General features: G+C 40.7%; 2 protein-coding genes across 6 annotated transcripts in view; one reads left to right on the top strand and one right to left on the bottom strand.

Annotated features, from left to right (window-relative positions):
• Positions 1-21,768, top strand: part of kif5ab (kinesin family member 5A, b) — a 65,488-nt gene extending 43,720 nt beyond the window's left edge. Inside the window, exons 17-29 of one of the 5 annotated variants that reach the window (XM_037534951.1) lie at positions 3,679-3,796; positions 4,182-4,231; positions 4,409-4,503; positions 4,590-4,691; positions 12,542-12,602; positions 12,712-12,783; positions 13,524-13,628; positions 13,916-14,132; positions 15,640-15,814; positions 15,932-16,008; positions 17,340-17,367; positions 17,536-17,656; positions 19,611-21,768. In XM_037534951.1, the coding sequence (XP_037390848.1) occupies positions 3,679-3,796; positions 4,182-4,231; positions 4,409-4,503; positions 4,590-4,691; positions 12,542-12,602; positions 12,712-12,783; positions 13,524-13,628; positions 13,916-14,132; positions 15,640-15,814; positions 15,932-16,008; positions 17,340-17,367; positions 17,536-17,647 (1,212 nt within the window). In that variant the 3' untranslated portion in view covers positions 17,648-17,656; positions 19,611-21,768. Of the gene's footprint in view, positions 1-3,678; positions 3,797-4,181; positions 4,232-4,408; positions 4,504-4,589; positions 4,692-12,541; positions 12,603-12,711; positions 12,784-13,523; positions 13,629-13,915; positions 14,133-15,639; positions 15,815-15,931; positions 16,009-17,339; positions 17,368-17,535; positions 17,678-19,610 lie in introns of all 5 variants that reach the window. The other 4 variants (XM_017705213.2, XM_017705216.2, XM_017705214.2 and 1 more) reach the window with 4 other exon arrangements.
• LOC119262517 (mucin-2-like) lies at positions 7,886-11,375 on the bottom strand. The gene is made up of 4 exons (XM_037534953.1): positions 11,057-11,375; positions 9,919-10,038; positions 9,722-9,840; positions 7,886-9,627 (listed from the first exon to the last, which is right to left on the bottom strand). The coding sequence occupies exons 1-4, from the start codon at positions 11,304-11,306 to the stop codon at positions 8,218-8,220; spliced, it is 1,899 nt and encodes a 632-aa protein (XP_037390850.1). The 5' UTR covers positions 11,307-11,375; the 3' UTR covers positions 7,886-8,217.
• Positions 21,769-24,839: the final 3,071 nt, after the last annotated feature.

Here is a 24,839-nt window from a genome sequence, read left to right as displayed (position 1 = left end):
CTGGCAGGTATCGACAGGCCAAGCGATCTGCGGCTTCAGTCGTTGCCAAGGCAAAAACCCGGGTGTGGGAAGAGTTCGGTGAGGCCTTGGAAAGTGACTTTAAGTCGGCTCCGAAAAGATTCTGGCAAACCGTCAGGCGACTCAGAAGGGGAAAGCAGTGTGCCACTAGCACTGTATATAGTGGAGATGGTGTGCTGCTGACTTCGACTGAAGACGTCATTGGGCGGTGGAAGGAATACTTTGAGGACCTTCTCAATCCCACCGACACGTTCTCCAGTGAGGAGGCAGAGTCTGGGGACACGGGAATAGGCTTGTCCATTACTGAGGCCGAAGTCGCTAAGGTAGTTAAAAAGCTCCTTGGCGGCAGGGCTGCAGGGGTGGATGAGATCCGTCCCGAGTTCCTCAAGGCTCTGGATGTTGTGGGGCTGTCTTGGCTGACACGCCTTTTCAACATTGCGTGGACATCGGGGGTGGTGCCACTTGATTGGCAGACTGGGGTGGTGGTGCCTCTTTTTAAAAAGGGGGACCGGAGGGTGTGTTCCAACTACAGGGGAATCACACTCCTCAGCCTCCCTGGTAAGGTCTATGCAAGGGTACTGGAGAAGAGAGTCCGGCTTATAGTCGAACCTCGGATCCAGGAGGAGCAGTGCGGGTTCCGCCCTGGTCGTGGAACACTGGACCAACTCTTTACCCTCTCCAGGATTCTCGAGGGTTCATGGGAGTTTGCCCAACCAGTCCACATGTGCTTTGTGGATTTGGAGAAGGCATTCGACTGTGTTCCCCGGGGTATTCTGTGGGAGGTGCTTCGGGAGTACGGGGTACATGGCTCTTTGCTACGAGCCATTCAGGCCCTGTACAAACAAAGCAGGAGCTTGGTTCGCATGGCCGGCAGTAAGTCAGACTTTTTCCCAGTGAGAGTTGGACTCCGTCAGGGCTGCCCTTTGTCACCGATTCTATTCATAATTTTTATGGATAGAATTTCTAGGTGCAGTCAGGGGATGGAGGGTGTCCGGTTTGGTGACCTCAGGGTCACATCGCTGCTGTTCGCAGATGATGTGGTCCTATTGGGGACATCAGGCCGTGAACTTCAGCTTTCACTGGATCGGTTTGCAGCCGAGTGTGAAGCGGCCGGGATGAGGATCAGTACCTCCAAATCCGAGGCCATGGTTCTCACGCGGGAAAGGGTGGAGAGCCCTCTCTGGGTCGGGGATGAGCTCTTGCCTCAAGTGGAGGAGTTTAAGTATCTCGGGGTCTTGTTCACGAGTGATGGTACAAGGGAGCGGGAGATTGACAGGCGGATTGGTGCTGGGTCAGCAGTGATGCGGGCTCTTTACCGGTCTGTTGTGGTAAAGAAAGAGCTGAGCCATAAGGCAAGGCTCTCGATTTACTGGTCGATCTATGTTCCCACCCTCACCTATGGTCATGAGCTTTGGGTAATGACCGAAAGAACGAGATCGCGAATACAAGCGGCTGAAATGAGTTTCCTCCGCAGGGTGTCTGGACTCTCCCTTAGAGATAGGGTGAGAAGTTCGGTCATCCGAGAGGGACTCGGAGTAGAGCCGCTGCTTCTTCACGTCGAGAGGAGCCAGTTGAGGTGGTTCGGGCATCTTGTTAGGATGCCTCCTGGACGCCTCCCTTGGGAGGTGTCACAGGCAAGTCCACCGGGGAGGAGACCCCGGGGAAGACCCAGGACACGCTGGCGTGACTATATCGCCCAGCTGGCCTGGGAGCGCCTCGGAATCCCTCCCAGGGAGCTAGTGGAAGTGGCTGGGGAAAGGGAGGTCTGGGCTTCATTGCTCAGGATGCTGCCCCCGCGACCCGAACCCCGGAGAAGCGGAAGATGATGGATGGATGGATGGATGGATATTTTAATATATCAGTCTTATATAAACACACACTATCTAAGCTGCATATCCTTCTGGGTTTCAAGGGGTGATGGAGCCTATCCCAGCAGTCACTGGGCAGAAGGCAGGAAACCCCCTGAACAAGTTGCCAGTCCATTGCAAGGCAGACACAAACATATTCAACCACACACATTCTCCCTTAGTGGCAGTTTAGCATGTCCAGTCTGCTTGCTGTGAGATGACAGCGCTACCCACTGCTCCAATGTAACACAGTCTTATATGTAATCGAATCTTCAATATCAGTCTCTAATTTCTGCCTAAAAATAATATCAATGGTTTCTTAAGGACTTAATAAATGTGATTTCCTTCATGTAGATCATGTAGATCGGTAACAACCAAGACAGACAATTTGGTGAAAATGAAGCATTTATTATAAACACACTCTACTCTAAGACACAAATTAAATCAATCATCAGTGAATTTACTGGGAACATGAGCTAAATGGCTATTTCTAGTGTGAATGTGTGCATGTTAGAGAAAGTGTGAGAGAGAATGGGGGAGCGTGTGTATGTATGAGTGAAAGAGAGCTAGAGAGAAAGAGCTTTAAGTAAGAGAAGACGGAATGTTGCTTCTTTGACAGACACAATTTGAAATGGTGAAAAATTACATTCACAGGTGGTTCACAAGTGAGTTTCACTTTATATTAACAAGGTCAGCTAACCAATAGACCACGAGACAGTTTATGCTAGAACAAAGATCGATGAATTTGAAAGGGTGTGGTGCACTGAGAATCCACTCAACAATAAAAGCTAGTGATATAACTTTTTAAAGATGAGATAAGGCTGAGATTATGATAGTATTTTAGTGAAGGAAAGATAGATCTAATTTGGTGCATGCCTAAAGTTCCAAGTTCAGAGGATCAAGAGAAACCTGGTTATAACCAAAATCATAAGTATTGTAGTGTTCACCGCTGTTAAAGGAGACATAACTTATGTACAAGTCATTGTGCTTTATTAAAAAGCTGTAGTTGGCCACAGCCACATCATTCACAAAGGAAGACTGACTAGCAGTTCACTCTAAGCCTAGGCTCTACACTCAGGTCAGTACTGGACTCTATCAGTGCTCAGCTCTAACTCAATATTTCCTATTCTAACACAAGCACAGCATGTTCGCTAGCCCCACCTTCACAGTAAGAGTCCTTAGCAGACTAGCCCTGTGAATAAACGCTGCAGTACACATAACCTGAGATTAACATGACACATTTATTGAACATACTACAATACTTTCAAAATATGTTAATCATTACAGATTCTGTGTGTTCTTTAAGTATGCAGTGCTTAGATGTTAAACGTTCAGTCTCACGTTCGTCATCATTTCCTGTGTGGAATGTGGAGGGTTTATTTTCCCACCATTCTTGTTCCTCAAAGGACGTAAGTCGACATCAGTTGCAAAAATCTGTCATTTTCAAAGCAGTTGCTTGAATTAACTTGAAATAGTTATACTAATTCAAAACAGGCCTACTGGATGTTGAGTTTGTTCTTTATCTCATTGTCTACGTGGTGCAGACCATGGAGGTAAGTGGAATGGAGGATGGGTTCTCCCTCAGAGGTTTATCCTTTGGTCAGGGGAAGGCCAAAGAGAAAAAAATCGTGGTTTGAAGAGATCTTTTAACACTTGGGAGCACTGAATACACCCCTTTCTCTCTTTTGAGGGAGCTTGTTTAGAGCAGTTACCTTGCAGTAGAGACACCTACTGGTCAGCATAATACCAAACGTACTTTGTATATAGAGCATCTATCTAAAGCATTGACTGTATTTTGGTTTATATGTGCTAGCATGAGGCGAAGATCCGTTCTCTGACTGAGTATATGCAAAACATGGAGCTGAAGAAGAGGCAGCTGGAGGAGAACTATGACTGTCTGAGTGAAGAGCTTGCAAGACTGCATAATTCAGGTACACATGTCCTGTATTATGTTCAGTATCCCACCAAGCAAATCAATGCATTTCAGTGCTAACATTCAAAAGTTTATGGTTATGCAGTCCGACATGTAACAATCAACAGCTCACTATGCTGACAGTTGCTTTCGAACCAAGTCATTCCATAAATAAGCCAGAACATTATGACATCTCAACACTGAAGCAAATCATTTTGATTACTATTATTAAACTCATTATTAATCATTCCACAGGGACACGGTTGTAATTTTAAAAAAAAATCTACAATGGAGTAAAAGCCTAACTGAAAACCTGCAACCACTTTGTTCTTAAAAAATGCTGCTGTCATTCCTGTGCTAAACATAGAGATACCATGTGTGCTCAATAGCCTCTTTATTTACAGAGAACCTTCTAGACAACCAGCAAGACACTGAGGAGTCTGGCGACATGAAGGTAAACAGACATCTGTGATAATCACCTGTTCACCGACACCAGTTAGATGGTGCAGACAATGTTATGAATGCAATTTTGTCTACAAATGCTGCTAGCGCATACGTTGCCCTGTTATGATCCCAGTTAAGTAAATAATTCTTGTGGTAGTATTCATGTTGGATTCTCTTTGTGGAACAGCTGTGGGAAAACCATCGTGAATCACAGCACAAACAGCTCGGGCGCCTGCGTGATGACATCAACCACAAACAGAAGATAATCGATGAGCTCACAGAGTCAGTGATTCCAACACTCTAGACTTCTTTTTTACTTCCATTTCTCATAATCTCAGTGGATCACTCTACGATCTCTCTACATGTAGTACAAATCAGCGGCTGGTCTTGGAACTGGAGCAAATGCATGCTGAATATGCTGGCCTGAAAAGCCGAGAGCATGAGAAGAGTGTCCAGCTGGAGGAGCTCAAGTGAGTACTGAAAAAAATAATATAAGCAGTCTCATAATACTTTAGGTGCTATAGTAGCATTTTATTCTCTTGAGGGTTGTTACAGCTGCAGACAAAAAGTGCTTCATTTACAGTAATTACAGGTTCTAAGTGTACAAGAGTGACATTTCCATTACAGTTTAAAATGGTAATTTATTTGGAGATATACTGAATATGGCTTCAAGCACAATTGTAGATATCACATCACATTAAAATGAAAAAAGAAACCATCACTTGCTTTGCTTGAACACATTAAATCCCCAATTAGGGATCACTAAAGTCCTGTACATAGCCAAATGGATAGTAGCAGGCAAAATGCATCTTTTAGTACTTGTACTTTTCTATAGGATGTGGCCTTTTATGAAGGCCACTATCATCTGCACCAAGATTCCTCAGTATCGCTTTGCTTTGGCAGGTGCCAAGATATTAGATTACTATACATATCTTTTTGAGATGCCCTAAACTGCATAGAAATGTAACCATCACAAAGCTTGGTCAGCTTTAAACATGCTTACTTTATACGGTTAAATATCCTAGCATAATAGGAATGAAATCTTTTAAACTAGACACCTGAAGTTTAAAAGCAGCCATGAGACAGGGACCTGTTCCAAAATGCCTCACCATCCACACTTAACTGACATCAAGCGCTCTCTTTCAAAGCTCATAAACACTAGGCTCTACAAGAATAAGCTTGTCTCCAGCAGGTTTAATACAGAAAGCCAGATGAGCCACAGTTTTGTCATAAAAATCCAAGAATCTAGTTTAGCAGGATCATTTGTAACATTGCAAAAACTAGTTAGTCCAAGAAAGTGACAAAAAGGATTTACAAGTCTGATCCAACTATCTGTTTGTCACCAAACATGTGTGTCTAGTGCAGCTGATCACAAAAAACCTGAAGATATTAACCAGTTTCAGATTCCCACTCCCAAGTACAAACCAAGACTGCACAGACTTTAAGGCTTGTGGGGCACAACACTAATGAAGTATAACATCTGACTCCATGTACAGAAATTCTATTTCAGTCCTGTATACATGATGGATCAAAACATTGAAAATGTACAACCTTAGGTTAAGGCTTTCTGAAACTTGTAGCAGGACAAACAACACCAACATGAAGTCCAGTATTTGACCACTTTATTGTACAACAAATGAATACAAAATGAATAAAAGTTGTAGGCAGTGAAAGATACAGACCACAACACTAGAGTCACTAGGCCATCTAGAGAAGTACTTTTAGGGTGTGCCCATAAGAGTTTGCTAATAGTTGGGATAAACAGATTCATCCCAAGTAGGTACAGTAGGGGCTGTTGAGGTAGTGCTAGCTGTAGTGGTTGGAGCAACTGTAGGAGCCCATGGATAGCCATAGTTGTAAGGAGCATAGCCAATGGGATAGATCTGATCAAAAGAGACAGGCACATTAGGGGCTGTTGAGGTGGTTGTGCTAGCTCTAGTGGTTGGAGCAACTATAGGGGCAAATGTGGGGCGAGCCAATGGATAGCCATTTGTGTAATAAGGCCAATGGTGGTAAGCAGCATAGCCAAAGTGATGGCTCTGACTAAAAGAGACTTGTTTTTCAGCATCACTGGCAGGAACAGTAGGGGCTGTTGAGGTAGTTGTGCTAGCTGTAGTTTGTACAGTGCTTGTGGGGAAAGCCCAAGGTTAACCATATTGGTCAAACGGATACTTATAAGGGTTGTAGCCAGGGAACAGCCCAGGATGTTGATGGTCACTGGCCAAGGTGGATTCAGTGCCTGGAGTAGTAGCATTTGAGGCTCCCTCTACAGATGCCACAGGACAGAGTATGCTGATGGGAGCACCGTTGGCAGGCATTTGTGACAGGAAACAGATCATCTTCACCTGAGGGGAGAAAAAGGGCCATATTACATAATTTGGCCTGATAACCTATTACACTAGTGGAGGTCAATTAACTCACCTCTGTCAACCATGAAGTTAGGCACTCTAGACCCTTGAACACGCAGAGCCATAGCATCATCCCCACAATGCACAGAAGGATTCAAGCACCGCAACTTGGACTCTGCTACTTTGTACCATGCAACATGTAGCTTTAGACAATTGCACAAGACAAAGGTAGCACAAGGTTTCACATTTTTTGGCTTTAAAGCAATGGCAGTTTAAAAACATGCTTCTGAATTAAGAAACTTGCCCTTTTTGTGCCAAAAAAACCAGCCAGCATCAACATCTCACAACAGAACTCACCCAATTACAGCAGTTTTAATTGACAAGAAATCAAATACAGGGGAACATGCATTTAGGCATTTATGCACAATAAAGCAAGGACCATGAAGCAAAGAATTTTGACTGTACAAAACAAGATGTTGCTCCATAGCACCACCATCAGGCCAAGTTGAGTCAATTCACTTGCCTGATTGGGGGGGGGGGGTTCTCACAAAAACAGGATAAATTGACTTTAGAAACATTTTCTCAGTAGTTCTGAATGTTACTGTGGTAGCATATTTGAGACTTTAATTCAAATGCAAACTTGAGTGTTCACTCAATTGTGTGGATGTGCAAGTGCATTACTTTGAACTCAAATTTAAATGCTAAATGTATTAGCCTTAGTGCATTTCTGTGTGCAATGCATAGAATTAGCATAGTCTGCAAAGCAGAATCTTTGACACTTAATGCCCCAATATTAAAAATGGGGCAACATTCCCTGATTTGCAGTTGTTACTCCTTTTAAGTCTTTCATATTAACTAAACAATGGAATTAAATTTGAGTTATGATCTAAATAATGCACTCATGAGAGACAATTGCAAATAATTGAATTCGCATTTCCAACCTTGCATGTTAATTAGAAAATTAAGTTGCTGTTTTCATACATTTAAAAAAAATTCAGGTAATTAACATTGTGGAAACCATTCCCATAGTGTGGGCCTAACTACATTTGTGATCAAGATGTCTTGTCAATTATTGCATGCTCATACTGAATCTTTACATTCTCAGTTATTTGAGCCACCCCCCCAGATTTGTCATACACCAAGCAAAATATGAACTGGGGTGTTCCGAGCTGAGGCAGATACATGTTTAAAGACAAACACTGAAACTCAACCCAAAGTTAGGGCTTTCTGCAACCTGTAGCAGGACACTCCAAGAAGATGAATCTCAGCATTTGTCATTTAGTCACTATTGCATAAAAGAAAAAACCAAGCAAGCATTCGTGAAAGACCACAAACCCTAGTCAACCTGAGCTTTATTTCCCAAAATATTTATGCCATTTGACAGGCTGCTAAACAATCCAACAAGGGCATATTGAAGTTGAGTGGAAGGAATCAGACTGGTGGTCTCTAGCAAGGACAAGAGGAGCAGTTGGTGACTGCCAACTGTATTTGCTAGAGCAGCTGTAGAGTGTACTTGGGTGGGGGTGTCCACAAATCACAGGTAATGGCTAGCATCTTGTTAGCCACTGGCAGGAAAAGTAGGGGCTGTTGAAGTAACCACCAGCTGTAGTTGAGGGAACCACGAGCAAGGCAAGCTCATGGAAACATTTTAGAAATGGGGATGCCAATGCTTGTAAGGAAAGTGACCAAAAGGATACATCTTAGCAAAAGGAAAGCTAGGATCTTGAGGGTCATTGGCAGGAACAGAAGGGGCTGTTGCATCCATGCCAGCTACAGTAGCTGGGGCCACTATAGGAGTACTTGTGGAGCAAACCCTTGCATAACCAGGATTCCAATGAGGAACATAGCCAAAAGGATAAAGCTGATCAAAATGAGAGCCAGGCTCTTGAGAGTCTCTGGCAGGAAGAGTAGGGGCCGTCACAGTAGATGTGCTAGCTGTAGGGGTAGATGTGGGATGAGGCCATGGATAACCATCTTGGTAATAAGGATGCCAATGAGGAACATTGTCAAAGGTGTAGAGGTGATAAGGAGAGAAAGGCTTTTGAACATCACTGGCAGGAACAGGGGCTGTTGAGGTATCCATACTAGCTGTAGTGGTAGGAGCAACTGTAGGGGTACGTGTGGGACGAGCCCATGGATAACCATATGGGTAATAAGGATACCAATGAGGAACACGATCAAAGGGGTAGATCTGATCATAAGGAGAGAAAGGCTTTTGAGCATCACTCGCAGGAACAGGGGCTGTTGAGGTATCCATACTAGCTGTAGTGGTAGGAGCAACTGTAGGGGTACGTGTGGGACGAGCCAATGGATAACCATATGGGTAATAAGGATACCAATGAGGAACACGATCAAAGGGGTAGATCTGATCATAAGGAGAGAAAGGCTTTTGAGCATCACTTGCAGGAACAGGGGCTGTTGAGGTATCCATACTAGCTGTAGTGGTAGGAGCAACTGTAGGGGTACGTGTGGGACGAGCCAATGGATAGCCATATTGGTAATAAGGATACCAATGAGGAACACGATCAAAGGGGTTGATCTGATCATAAGGAGAGAAAGGCTTTTGAGCATCACTCACAGGAACAGGGGCTGTTGAGGTATCCATACTAGCTGTAGTGGTAGGAGCAACTGTAGGGGTACGTGTGGGATGAGCCAATGGATAACCATATTGGTAATAAGGATACCAATGAGGAACACGATCAAAGGGGTTGATCTGATCATAAGGAGAGAAAGGCTTTTGAGCATCACTCACAGGAACAGGGGCTGTTGAGGTATCCATACTAGCTGTAGTGGTAGGAGCAACTGTAGGGGTACGTGTGGGACGAGCCCATTGATAACCATATGGGTAATAAGGATACCAATGAGGAACACGGTCAAAGGGGTTGATCTGATAAGGAGAGAAAGGCTTTTGAGCATCACTGGCAATAATAGGGGCCATTGGGGTCTCTGTGCTAGCTGTAGTGGTAGGAGCAACTGTCTCATGTGCAGAGGTAGCCACAGGACAGGATATGCTCACAGGAGCTCCCCACAAACGCAGTGTCAAAATGTAGGCCTCACCCTGCAACAGACAAAACCAATATTAGTACAACCAGATGTGGTAGGGATGTGTGGGCTTGTGAAACCACTAAGACAGCTACTTGACAAGCACATACCTCTTGCATAACATGACAACCTTTATAATTAGCAGTTAGGAGAACATCCCTGCGAGCCCTTTTCACTGACAAACCACAGTTGGCAGGCATCTGCAACACAGGAAGCAGACCATCTTCACCTGAGGGGAGAGAAAAGGGCCACAATTACACCATTTGGCCTGATAACCTATTACACTAGTGGAGGTCAATTAACTCACCTCTGTCAACCATGAAGTTAGGCACTCTAGACCCTTGAACACGCAGAGCCATAGCATCATCCCCACAATGCACAGAAGGATTCAAGCGCTGCAACTTGGACTCTGCTGCTTTGTACCACACTACATGTGTAGAATTGGACAAGAAGTGATCAGAGTAGCACAGGGTCTCCTTTTTTGGCCTTCATTCACAGCCAGTTTAAAAACCATGCTTCTGAATTAAAGCTGCATGCTCATTAAGCGGATGCCAAGGAAAAAAAAAAACAAAAAAAAAAAACACATCAATTTCACACAACAACTCACAGCACACTGGTTTTAGTTGAGAAATTAAAGCCAGGAGAACATGCATTGTGAAATGTAGGCATGCTGCAGAAAGATCATTAGTCTTGAGGGCATTTAACTACTGATCAGTGCTTAAAGCCCAAGGCTTATTCAAAAACTTCCATTCAAAGTGCCAGCGCATAACCACAAAGGCAAAACTAGCCATTTCAGCCTTGTGCAAAAGAGATCATTTGAAGTTTATCAAGTCCAATCAGTCTGCCTCAGCTGGCAAAAAATGGTTAATTTACAGACAATAAGCTTCTTTGAGAAGAGAGTTCAGGGCATGGAGAGAAGTTTAGTGGCATGGTTTTGACAGGCACCAAACTTGTCAAATACCAAGGCCAAAGTCAATAACAATACTTCTGGGCAAAGTGGAATTGTATTTTCTGTATTTAACTTCAAGTTAAAAACCAAAGACACCCAAAAAACACTGCAGTAGTATTAAAGTGCCACAAAAGAACTGAGGGAAATGAGTGAAGTGCCACTACAGAACATTCACTGCATGCCAGTCTTTGCAAGAAGTTCTTATTCTACACTTTTCCACCATCTGCTTAAACATACGTTTACTGTTTAAGAAAACATCACTAGAACAGTAATTTTAAGATTGACCCCCAAACAGAATCTGCACATTCCTACAGTTTTACACGCCAGGTATGAACTCACTCAGAAGACGCGTTTTGTGCAGCAGGACTTCCAACTAATGACTTGACTCATTTCTGTCGGCTGTCGTTTTTGTTCTGCTCGCTGCTTTAGAAACACGCATTTCACTCAAAGCCTCACAAACTCGACGGAAAACGCCCGTGTCTGCTTCAGCACTTACCCGTTGACCCCTGTTGGTCAGCCTGGTATGTTTCGGAGTGGTCGGTAAGTCCATCTCGCACTTCTCCGCCAATATTTTTCTCTGCTTCGCCTGAGAGCAGCTTTACTCCTCTCCCCACAACCAGCCGCCCGAGCCGGGCTGTTGGAGCGGTCGGTTCAGAGGGAAAGTCAGCTTTCTGAGCGCTTTCCTGACCAATCGCTAAAGAAACCAGCGTTGCTGAGATCAGGAGGAGCAGCTTGTTCCTCCACATTGCGTGTCGCGTTAGCGTATACGCTCAGAAACGGCGGCAGAGCAGACAACACGACTTACTGAAGACTGGATGCTGTGGGAGTATATAAGAGAGCTGCCATGTTGCTGCTTTTGAATGATGCCTATTAAATGGCTGACCAATGAAATCAGGGGAGCGGTCAGGACGTCAGATGTGGCCAATTTAGAGTAATAGAGCAATTAACAGCTGAAAGAAAATAAGCGGAAGCCTCTCGTCCGCTGTTCATGTGTGTTCAGTTCTTTCCAAATTGACTTGTTGTTTATTTCGCGTCTGGGTTGTGTGTGTGTGTGTGTGTGTGTGTGTGTGTGTGTGTGTGTGTGTGTGTGTGTGTGCACGTTGGTGGAGATTCATAAAAATATAAGATAAAAATTGCTCTCATGACAAACAGTTGATTTTGTCTAGAGCTTTGACCCTTACAGTCTGTTAAGGTGGAGTAGAAATGTCAGTTAGCTGTTTTTTTTATATGATTTGAAAATCAATGACAAGTAATATGATTTTTTTTATTTTACCTGATTAATGTGGACCAATAAAAGCAGACAATAATAAGAATAAAAAAAATGTAATCCAAGTAATACATGGAAGACCTCTACAACAGGGATATCAACTCCCAAGACACTTTTGATGATATTGGCTATACAGAAGAACCTTTGAAGAAGTCCTGGAAGATGTAGTCAGACAGGCCCTGAGATCAGTGCCAAAGAAGAAAGCCACAGAACAGCACTGCAACAAAAATATTTCAAGATACTGAAGAAAATTCAGTTACAGTACTAAAGTACATCTGTTAAACAGCTAAATGGTTTGCCAGATTGGTCAAGGTCGTTTATATCCCAATACTTAAGAAAGGAGACAAGGAAGAGTTTGCAAACTATTGCATAACATATCACATGCTAGTAGAATTATGCTTAAGACCATTCAACACAGAGTAGAGCCTTTCATCGAAAGAGACGTTCTAGCAGAAAAGGCAGAGAAACGAGATATGTGCAATCAGCCAGAACTGTAGTAGTGATGCATATTACTGAAGACAGTAAGATAATGTTGGGTTTGATAAATAATGCTGCTCTAAGAGGTTGGTTTAATGCTTATGCACTGTACAGCATAGCAAGGGTACTATAGTAGAACAGTAGACATTCCCATTATAATATGCTTTAAACAGTGTATGGTAAGAGTTATACAACTAAAACTGACTAAAATTGTTGGGATGTGCTTTCTGTGGACAGATATCTTAATGAACGACATGAGCAGGCCAAGCAGGACATGAAGGGGCTAGAGGAGACTGTTGTGAGTATTTCCTCTATGAAAAGTATCTGGAATGTAACTTGTAAAATAATGCTGAAAGGTTTGGCACTGGTGAAAGACCCTCTCTCTATCCTCTCTCTTTGTTACCAAGGCTCGTGAGCTTCAGACCTTGCACAACTTGAGGAAGCTTTTTGTTCAAGATCTCACAACTCGAGTTAAACGAGTAAGTAGTAGAAAATGTGGCCCATGTTGAATGTTACACTGGTGAGTGTTCTGGTTTTTGTCTGAACATTACAATACTGAGACCCCTCTAATCATATTTAAATTTCAGTTAAAATTGACACTTAGAATCAGGTTATTCATTTTTCCGCATCAGGACAAAGGTCGAACACACATTTAACTGAAAATTGCACAGGAGCCTAGACAACTAAATGTATCAAGTTGTCAGTATTTATTGAGTGCACCCTTTGGCTTTACTGTAGTTTCCTTTCTTTTCAGGAGGCTTGCTTTCCATTTTATATGACATTTACAGGGATACCTTCAAAGTTCTTAGTTTGTCTTTTTCCTTTTCTCAGTAACTGTTTCTTGAGAGCTAAACATCCTTTCAGACCCATAGCGTTGAGTTGTGAGTTGTCCTCTCACAGTGGAAAGATGGATTTTTTCAGATCCGAAGCAAGAGTGGAGCTTGATTTTCTCCTAGTACTGTTTATCTGATTTTGATAATTCTTGGTGGTCAACAAGGTCTTGTATGGTTGTTAGGGCTCCCATTTTCTCTGTATCTTTTAGTGAATTTTTGACCTCATGTTTTGGTAACTTTTTTTTTATCTCATATCTAATCTTCAAAGAAATATTTCCTAAAATCTGAGTAATTTGAACGGAATAACCTGTAATAGTTCTGACTGGAAGTGAAATAAACGAAGGTTTGTCTCTGATTTTAGGACTGTTTTTGTGTTTTGTTTGCAGAGTGCAGAAATGGAGCCTGATGATAGTGGGGGGGTTTCCACTCAAAAGCAGAAGATTTCCTTTCTTGAGAACAACCTTGACCAGCTTACAAAAGTACACAAACAGGTCAGTGATTTCATTGTGGATTGGTGGTAATAATAAATTGCAAGATAATGTTGCATGTTCTGCAGGGGCGGTGAATAGATTGAATGTCTCCCATGAGCTCTAACATTAATCAAGGTGCCCCACATACATGCAATCTCTTCAGTGTGCTCAGTTTTGATATAGATGCACATCAACAGCTTCGTAATACCATTAATTCAGCTCTTTTTCTCTATTATCCCTCTTCTTTAATCCTATTTTTCACTCTTATCTCAAGCACAATCTGAATTGATTCTCTCTCTTTCTCTCAGCTTGTTCGTGATAATGCAGATCTGCGCTGTGAGCTTCCTAAACTGGAAAAGCGTCTTCGCTCTACAGCTGAGCGAGTTCGGGCATTGGAAGATGCACTGAAGGAGGCAAAGGAGGGTGCCATGAAGGACCGGCGCCGCTACCAGCAGGAGGTGGAGCGTATCAAAGAAGTGATGAGAGCCAGGAACCCCTTCCGTCGCCCTCACGCTGCACTGATTGGTCAGAAATCTTACAAAGCACCTATTGGCCAGATTAGCACTGTAACAATTAAATAATCTGATGTCAACATTGATAAGATAGTAATGGAACAAGTAATAAAATAGAATATGGTGATCAGTATAGTAAATCTTGAAATGTTTGTTCAAACCCATTTGAGCACTCCAAGTCAAATTACGTTTTTGTTGATTTTGCACAATTTTTACTTTTGTCATTTAACATAATAGAAAAAAATTACATAGTTATTGTGCATTAAATGTGCAGAAGAATATTTATGTAGAGGATGTGTTGACCTTTTTCTACTTTCAGAAAATCAACAAAACATATCAACTGACCAAGGGCAGCCAAACTCTGTTTGTGTGAAATTTCAGTGTTCATAGTTCTTACCCCATCATATTTAATAGATTTTATCCTGCATTTCTTTCTGCTTTTCTCTCACTACTTTATTCTTCTTCTCTACTTTCACTACTTCAAAAACATTTTTAAGCTGGCATTCTGGAGTCCACTCATGTTATTGACAAAACATAGCACTGATGTCGAGATTGTGTGGCCAAAATATTTTTTGTGATATGTTCAGTATGTTATATATACCATGTTCTATAAAAAGACATTTGCTTTTAAAGTAACAAGGCGAGGTTAACATCTGGCTGTATCAGGACTGCACAGTGTGAAAACAGTGCATTATGGAAAGTGTATCCAAACTAAAAAAAAACTAAAAGAAGATATTTTTTGAGATCATTCCCTGATGAATAAATTTGTAAAATTAGGATTTAAGGGTAAGTTTTCACATCTGATATTTTATTTTATCATATCATGTTTTTTATGTTATTTTTTATTCAGTTTGTCCATGATCTGAAAATGCCTGTTATTGTCACTACATGGTAATTTAACCAGTGATCTCAAATTAGGTCTTGTCCTGTATTTTGGGTGATGTTGATAGGTCGGGTCAGTTTTGAACAGATTTTTTTTGGCCTTAGGTCAGGTTTGGCCTGCGATGCTGTAGGTTGGGTCGGACTCAGACAAAAATCTCAGGTTGCATTTGGGTTCAGACCAAAATTTCAGGCTCAATCAGAGCTCTACAACAAGGTCACCAACTCCAGTCATGAAGTCTAATTCCAGTATAGGCAAAAAAACAACAATAACATAAATGAATCTTACAGTTTAAGTCTTGTTGTGTGTTAGCACAGACGTTATTGCAGAAGTTAGTGGTTTTATTATGTTTCATTTCACTAAATAAAAAAGATGCTGTTAAAATCAGTTAATTAATCTCAGGTGTATGATTAGCTAGATTTTTAATGCTGATCTTCTGAAAAATAAACCCATTTAAATAAGTAAATAAATACGTAAATTTCAGTGGAAGACCATATAATACATTTTTTTCAGGAGCTTATTCTAGTGTAAATTGACAGACGAGTGTGCTTTGATTTTGTGTGGAGAACATGACGTGTTACCTTTTATATTTTATAAAGGCTTACATTAAAATGCTTTGTATTTTATTTCCTGTGCTCAGCCAAACCAGTTCGACCAGGCCACTACCCAGTCTGCCCCCCAGTCAATCACATGTTTATGCGCAGCAGTGATCCCTCCATCACGTTTAGCAACGCAATGTTCCAGAGTGCTGCTCCATCTCTACTTCCACCCACTGTTTCAACCCACATGAAAACTGACATAAGTCATATTAACAAGTGAGTTATTCAGTGTTAATATTTCCTTTTATGTATATGTACATACATTCATTAATACTCTAGATGTATATTCTTGTGTATAGTGAAGTAAGGTCTGTATTTGTCCATCTTGTACAGAACTCCAGAGGGAAGACACAGGACAGCCAATGCCACAGAGTCTCTGGACTCCACTCACAAGCTCAACATAGTCAACGGTAAACTTCTGCCTTACACCACAGGTTCTGAAAACAACTCTCATATGGTGCACACACCATAGCGTAGCACTCGGCAAGATCTGACATTGCTTCCTGGCTCAGATAAAAGCAATAAGTCTTAAAGAGCTTAGTGTTACAGTGATTTTATCATTTTGTTTGGCACACACAAATGTTCAATAAATAATAATAATAATCACATAAACAGTAATACAGTTAAGTAACAGTAGGCTATAATTGCCGAGGAACATAATCGCTATTCCATTAGTAGCAGTGTTTTAAATGTCTTTAAAGGCGCATAGTGTGCAGTGGTCGGCAACTTTCTGCAGAGTCTATCGCTACAGACCTCCAAACTTCATGTGGCCTTCAGATTAGCTCAAGAACAGCATAGAGAGCTTCATGGAATGGGTTTCCGTGGCTGAGCAGCTGCAGTGCAGTGGTGTAAATCGATGCCACTGGACTTTAGAGCAGTGGTGACGTGTTCTCTGGAGTGACTAATCACACTTCTTCATCTGGCAATCCAATAGACGAGTCTGGGTTTGGCAGTTGTCAGGAGAATGGTACATGTCTGACTGCATTGTGCCAAGTGTAAAGTTTGGTAGAGGGGGGATTATGGTGTGGGGTTGTTTTTCAGGAGTTGGGCTCAGCCCCTTAATTCTAGTGAAAGGAACTCTTAATGCTTCAGCAGACCAAGAGATTTTGGACAATTTCAACTTCAACTTTGTGGGAACAGTTTGGGGACGACCCTTTCCTGTTCCAACATGACTGCGCACCAGTGCACAAAGCAAGGTCCATAAAGACATGGATGAGCAAGTTTGGTGTAGAAAAACTTGACTGGCCTGCACAGAGTCCTGACCTCAACCCAATAGAACACCTTTGGGATGAACTGCGAGCCAGGCCTTCTCGTCCAACTTCAGTGTCTGACCTCACAAATGTGCTTCTGGAAGAATGGTCAAAAATTCCCTTAAACACACTCCTAAACCTTGTGGAAAGTCTTCCCAGAAGAGTTGAAGCTGTTATAGCTGCAAAGGGTAGGCTGACATCATATTAAACCCTATGGATTAAGAATGGTATGTCATTCAAGTTGATGTGTGTGTGAAGGCAGACGACCGAATACTTCTGGAAATATAGTGTATATCGAGTATTATACAATAGCAATTTGGGATGTGAGATGTAGGAGTTCTTATCTCGGAATTGTGCAATAGCAGTACATTGCAACTAATTGATTGGAGTTATTTAATGAGAGATCCTGAACGCGATTTTTAAATCAACAGGCTGAGAATAGCACTGATTAGGTGTGTTGGTATTTACCTAATGTTGGTATTTCTCCACAGGGAATGCAACAGACATCAATGACAACAGGTAAGCTTTGAAGAACATGTAATATTTAATGCATGTGAGTAATTTGTTAAATACTCACATAATCTCTGCCTGGAGACTAAGACCAATTTTGCCTTCTTCTGTGCTGCTGGGTAATTCTGTGTGGTGCTCACTAATGCCTGCTATTACCTTCCATTCCCACTCCTACAGCGTGCCTCTCAGTAACATCTCTGTGTATAGCAGTGATGGGCACTGCAAGGACCCAGCTGACCATCTCCAACAAAAACAGCACATTATCCAGCAGGAGCCTGCAGCCAGTTAATCACAGAGGGCAGGTAACCACATGGTACACGTAAGAGAGCAGATAAAAACGTAGCTCAACAGAGTAGGAAATGTAGTTAAAATATAGTTCCAAAGGCTTGGACACATAAAAGAGTTTTTTTTAAAACTATTTTCTACTCTTTTAAATAATACTGAAGATATGAAACTATGAATACATATGTAATTGTGCAATTACCAGAAAATGTTTTTCTAGTTTTATAGTTTCATATTTTTCATGCTCTTTGAGGAGCTACCTCAGATGCTTTTCAAACAGTTTTGAGTTCCCAAATATATGTGTTTGGGGTGTGTGTGTGTGTGTGTGTGTGTGTGTGTGTGTGTGTGTGTGTGTGTGTGTGTGTGTGTGTGTGTGTGTGTGTGTGTGTGAATATATATATACATACACACACACACACATATATATATATATATATATATATATATATATATATATATATATATATATATATATATATACATATATAAAATCACTGTTGTTCAGAAGAGATTTTTCAGTTTTTGACCTAATTTAAAAATACCTATTGCCCTTTATGTTTTGTGTGAATTTCATGATGAATGGACTAAAAGAAATGACTTGTAAGAATGTCTGGTCTATTGCCTTACATTAAATTAAAGTAGGTTTTTTTCCAGTATACACTGTATTTCCAAAAGTATTCGCTCGTCTGCCTTAACATGTATATGAACTTGAGTGAGATCCCATTCTTAATCCATAGGATTTAAAATGATGTCGGCCCATCCTTTGCAGCTATAACAGAAGGCTTTCCACAAGATTTAGGAGTGTGTTTAAGGGAATTTTTTCCAGAAGCGCATTTGTGAGGTCAGACACTGATGTTGGACGAGAAGGCCTGGCTCGCAGTCTCCACTCTAATTCATCCCAAAGGTTGTTCTATCAGGTTGAGGTCAGGATTCTGTGCAGGCCAGTCAAGTTCTTCCACACCAAACTCACTCATCCATGTCTTTATGGACCTTGCTTTGTGCACTGTTGCGCAGTCATGTTGGAACAGGAAAGGGTCGTCCCCAAACTGTTCCCACAAAGTTAAGAACATGAAACTGTCCAAAATCTCTTGGTCTTGCCGGACAGGGAAGCGTGATTCATCACTCCAGAGAACACGTCTCCACTGCTCTAGAGTCCAGTGGCGGCACTTTACACCACTGCATTCAGCACTTTGCATTGCGCTTGTTCATGTAAGGCTTGGATGCAGCTGCTCAGCCATGGAAACCCATTCCATGAAGCTATCTGTGCTGTTCTTGAGCTAATATGAAGGCCACATGAAGTTTGGAGGTCTGTGGTGATTGACTCTCGCACTATGCCCCTCAGCATCCACTGACCCCGCTCTGTCATTTTACGTGGCTGACCACTTTGTGGCTGAGTTGCTGTCATTCCCAATGGCTTATACTTTGTTATAATCCCAGTGACAGTTGACTGTGGAATACTTAGTAGTGAGGAAATTTCACGACTGGACTTGTTGCACATGTGGCGTCCAATCACGGTGCCACACTGGAATTCACTGAGCTCCTGAGAGCGACCCATTATTTCACAGATGTTTATAGAAGCAGTCTGCAGGCCTAGGGGCTTGGTTTTATACACCTGTGAACAAGGAAGTGATTGGAACACCTGAGTTCAATGATTTGCATGGATGAGTGAATACATTTGGCAATATAGTGATCATATATTTATAGGGAAAATATATTTTCAGCACTACATTAACATATAAAATGTTTTGGAAATTCATATGTAGACATCTGCAATTAGATCAAAATATCTTTAAGATTTTGAGAAATGTACTGTTGTGTCCAAACCCTTGATTGGTCCTGTAAATCTCCTAATTCATAGTAAATGATCATCATCGATATTAAATCTTATTCTAACATTCAGATCTTTTGGTATTTTGACCTCATGAGGGTGTTCAGGAAATAACTGCTTGTCTCTGTCTGTCTCTTTGCAGATGCTACATTGTGAATCCTGTTCTGTATATGTGCATGCTGCCTGCGAGAAATCCTCAGTGACGCCCTCTGCCTATTATCTATTAAACCATCTCCCATTACGTCCCCGAATTCCATATAATGTAATATTCATTCATTGAGAGATGCACTGTGGTAAGTTACTGTGTGACACATTCTGAGGGTACTGTTTCATCTAATCCCCTGTTATGTTTTTTTAAAATACGACATGGAAGTGGACTGGGAGGAAATATATAGGTTTGAAGGCAAACCCACAACCAGCAGGGGGCACTGTTTAGTAGCTCAGCTCAGAGCCAGTTTAAGAGGAACCTGCACACTTCCAATTTCTATCCCATCAAAAACAAGACTGAAAAATACTAAAGTTCTCAGTAAATGGGAGTGAATGTGGCTAAAATGTTATTAAAATTTCTAGTCTTTTACATGGGAACTTTCTTAAAAGGAACATATTTTGGAAAATAGGAGGATGTATTACATGAAAAAAAATCAATAAAACATACTAATATCTTTGTTTTTCTACAGCAAATAGGTTTTTGACTGTAGCACACTAGCATTAATGCTTCTGAATGCTGATTAGTTAATAGCCTACTGATTAAGCTTTTATTCTGTTTTGAGGACTATGTATGTATGTATGTATATATGTATTTATTTATTTATGTATGTATTTATTTATTTCCTCAAAAGCTCCTTAGGCCTCCATTCATTATAGAACACCGTTGGAGCTCCTGATCAGCCCAGATGAGATAATCGAGTTGGAGTTCTAGAAATAACACAGCATTAGAGGTGAAATTAAGGAGGCAAACTAGGATTTAATGTGTTATTTGTTAGTTTGTGTTTTGTATTGTTTCTTTGTTTTCAATCTAGAGGTATATATAATAATATATCTGCAAGCCAGCATTAGTGATATAGCTTTGCCCCCAACTGGTCATCAGATGTTTCTTTGTTTAGGGAATAATACAGTTAGAAAATTAGCCAGTTACTGAAAAAATGTCCCCAAAGTATCCACCCTGAAGAACTTCTAGTCTTTCAGTATGGACTTCCAGCTTCAAGATACATCATCTGAATTTAGGTTTTTGGTCTTTAAAGCAGGAATGCATGTTTTAAACAGATGCAATGGTGGGGAACCCTTTAAAGGTGAATTCAGATCTGCTCTCCACTTACACACAGTGCCCCCTGCAGCATGATCTCAGTGACTCATCTCCCAGATGACATTTTAAAGAAATAAATGAATCTTTCATAAATTGGTGGAATAATTATAAACAACTGAAAATGGCTATAGGAGAACTGTCATGGGTCACTGTAGCATTTGTAGACAGAACGTTTGTGTAGTGTATGAGGGAGGCACTTATATGTTGTCTTGCTGAAAAGCAAGTGTGTGAGATTATAGTGAAAAAAATGCGTAGCAGCTATTTTTATATGTAGCATTAAATAAATCCAATGATTTGTTCATATATTTACAAATATTTGATGTGCATAAATTTATAGGAATGATTTATCTTATTTATTCTATCTATATCTAGTAAACTACAATTCATATGAATATAGTAGCTGAATCTTGAGAGGGTGAATAAATCAAGAGATATATGTTTGTAATAGTAAAATTAAAAGGCATTTGTGTGAATAGTGAGTGTGTCAAATAGTTGGAAGTCATGTTGTTACTTTTAATATACAGCACTGTGCGAAAGTCAGAGACCACCTTTCGTTGACGTAATTTCCAGTCAAAATAGGCATTACGCAAAAAAACAGTTCAAAAACTGTTGAAATGGAAAAAAATATATGACCATGAATTTTCATTATATGTTTCAAATACAGTGTAATCCATGCTGAAATATATTCCAAACGCTAAAATGCATTTCACAATATATTGCCATATGAACCAAATAGTTTTAAAAATACATTTATTGTTATATGAATGGGGGAAATATCACACAGAAACTTACCATACAAAAATAAATGTTTGTAAGCATAATTGTCAGATACATTTAAAAATGTGTGAAAATAGTCAAAATACTTGTCTAATGCACTTCACTGAAAAGGTATCCACTGCGACCCATGTGTGTGTGTGTGTGTGTGTGTATGTGTGTGTGTGTGTGTGTGTGTGTGTGAGAGAGAGAGAGAGAGAGAGAGAGAGAGAGAGGTAGGAAATGCAACCAACATCTAAGATTGAACTTTGGAAGTATCAAAAATGTCCCTGCAGATTTCTTTGAGAAACTGAAAGCAAATCTCCTGAAAAGAATAGAAGCTGTGGACACACTAAATACTGAAAATCTGATGTTAGTAAAATTGTTTATATATATATATATATATATATATATATATATATATATATATATATATATATTTTTTTTTTTTTTTTTTTTTTTTTTTTTTTTTCTGCAAAAAATAAATTACTTGTATTTAACGCCCATCTTGACTGGAAATTAAATTAAGGTTAGTTTCCTGAGGTTTGCAGAAAAGAAACTGATATTTTCATGTGGTTTAATGAAAATAAAGAGAAAAATGTCATTGGGGTCCTGAGGTTTTAAACTGACAGCAAGAACGGTCTATTACCAGGACATAATGAGATTCTCCAACATGGATGACGAGAAGACTCCAACATGGATCAGGCTTTAGATTGATAAAACTTGTTTCCACACACACTCAGGCATACTATTGAACAGGCCCATTCACATCGCTCAGTATGGGTCTGATCTCATGGAGGAAAGAATCTATATCTTTCAGCTTGTTTGTAGGCTTAGCCAGAATCTCTCCATGTCTCCTAATCAGCCAGTTAGGATGAGAGAATAAGGCAGGCCACAGTGCCTTAGTTAAGCTCCAGAAATCCCAACACGGCATACAAATGAACTCAAATGCAATGATGATGAAAATGGGGGTCACTGCAAAAGACTCAGAGGCACTTTTATGTGGAAGGCAAATAGGCATTTGGTCTATTTGGGTGCACTGATGATGTAACTTGGCTTGCATCCTGCTAAACGCATTTCACAAAGTTCTGTGAACGCTATTGACTGACTGCCCACAAACTTTAACCCATCAATGAAATCGTGATTTGTGTGCTACTTTCTCTCTGGTTTGAGATCCAATGGTTTAATTGTGGTTGGTTTTATGGACTACAAGCTTGTTTTCTGGACTGGACTAGGCTCTGCATGCAAAAAAGAGACCCTACATGTATTTTGTTTCTATGAAGTTAATGCACAGTAGTCATGCACCATGGAGAAATGTGATGTAGTGAAGGCTTACAATGTTTATGCTTACGGGTCAGTGGTTTGTACAGCTTTCTTTTTTTTTCTCCTTTGCTTTTTGCCGTTCTCTTTGTGACTATAGGTATAGTGCATGCCGCACAACATACCTCTGTAGCAGATCAGGAAGTGCTGTTCAATAAAATGAATCCTGTCTAAATGTTGTGCTTTCCTACTTGAAATGGATTTGTCTTGTCTTGTCTGTGAATGAAAAGTAGAGTCAGTTACGATTTGCTGAGATTGCACGCCTTAGATAATGAGGAAATCTTCTCTAGGGGACAGAGAAGAACATCAGAAGTATTTTCTTTTTCTGAGTGTATCATTGCTGTCACATATATACACACACACATATATATATATTTATATATATATATATATTGCACCTCATTCAAGAGGCAGTCCAGGCTGAAACACACTTTTAACATCAGCATGAATGAGTGGAGGAGGATATATACAAATGCCTTGTTTTTTCATGACATAACAAAAGTACTGAATTCAGAACAGGCTGTTTTGGCATATTAGTTTCCATACATGGACTGTATGGACTGGGGCATGAAGGGTATGATTTGAAACTTTAACAGACAGTGTTTACTGTGCTTACATACTACATCAAACACTTTCATTTCAAAACAGTGAGAAACATTTGCTTCTCCATGATATGGGTCATTTAAAGTACTTTACTGTAATGAGATTTTATTCCAAGTCATTTTTGATCATTTCTATTTGTCATGAAACATTTACACAATGTAAAGGGCAGCCAATCAGAAATCACTAATAATTACATTTTAAAAGCACAATAACAAAAAGACGCTGTTTAGTTCTAAGGGATAAAGAGAGGTTTGAAAATCGTCCTGTAAAAAATAACACAAAAATGACGCAAGTGAACTTGTGATTTTGGAGTGTGTCTGTGGGAATCTTAGCCCATTCGTCCAGAAGAGCCTTTGTGAGGTCAGACACTGATTTTGGACAGGAGGGCCTGGTTCGCAATTTCTGTTCTACTTCATCCAAAAGATGTTTGTTGGGGTTGAGGTTAGGGCTCTGTCCAGGCCAGTCAAGTTCTTCCACACCAAACTCGCCCAGCTATGCCTTTATGGACCTTATGTACTGGAGCACAGGCATGCTGAAACAGAAATGGGTCTTCCCCAAACTATTCACATGAAGCTGGAAACATAGAATTGTCTGATGTCTTCTTATGCTGAAGCACTAAGATTTCCCTTCACTGGAACTAAGGGGTCTAGGCCAACACCTGAAAAACAACCCCATTGCATTTCCCTCCTCCACCTAACTTTACACTTGGCGGTCAGGCAGGTAACATTCTCCTGCTATTTGCCAAACCTAAACTCACCCATCAGACTGCCAGACAGAAAAATGTGATTTGTCTCTCCACAGAATATGTTTCCTCTGCTCCAGGGTCCAGTGGTAGTGTACAAGTTTGTGTGGACTACTTAGTGGCAAAGCTGTTGCTGCTTCTAAATGCTATGATTTCACAGTAATAGCACTAACAGTTGACAGGAGCAGATCTAGCAGGACGGAAATTTCCTATATAACATATACATATATACAGTCGGGTAAAAAAGTATTTAGTCAGCCACTGATTGTGCAAGTTCTCCTACTTAGAAAGATGAGAGAGGTCTGTCATTTTCATCATAGGTACACTTCAACTATGAGAGACAATATGAGAAAAAAAATCCAGGAAATCACATTGTAGGATTTTTAAAGAATTTATTTGTAAATTATGGTGGGAAATAATTATTTGGTCACCCACCAACAAGCAAGATTTCTGGCTCTCACAGACCTGTAACTTCTTCTTTAAGAAGTTCTTCTGTCCTCCACTCATTACCTGTATTAATAGCACCTGTTTGACCTCATTATCTGTATAAAAAACACCTGTCCACAGCCTCAACCAGTCAGACTCCAAACTTAACCATGTCAAGACCAAAGAGCTGTCGAAGGACACCAGGAAGAAAATTTCAGACCTGC

Source organism: Pygocentrus nattereri, chromosome 26 (assembly GCF_015220715.1).
Source record: "Pygocentrus nattereri isolate fPygNat1 chromosome 26, fPygNat1.pri, whole genome shotgun sequence".
Taxonomy (NCBI): Eukaryota; Metazoa; Chordata; class Actinopteri; order Characiformes; family Serrasalmidae; genus Pygocentrus; species Pygocentrus nattereri.
The sequence above is the reverse complement of the archived record's forward strand: the minus strand, read 5'-3'. Positions and strand labels throughout refer to the sequence as shown.

Excerpts from the sequence above, each read along its gene's own strand:
- LOC119262517 (XM_037534953.1), bottom strand. The coding sequence starts at position 11,306 with ATGTGGAGGAACAAGCTGCTCCTCCTGATCTCAGCAACGCTGGTTTCT. Across the intron at positions 9,841-9,918 it reads TAACTTCATGGTTGACAGAG|GTGAAGATGGTCTGCTTCCT; the intron begins GTGAGTTAATTG and ends CTCTCCCCTCAG. Across the intron at positions 9,628-9,721 it reads GTTGTCATGTTATGCAAGAG|GGTGAGGCCTACATTTTGAC; the intron begins GTATGTGCTTGT and ends TGTCTGTTGCAG.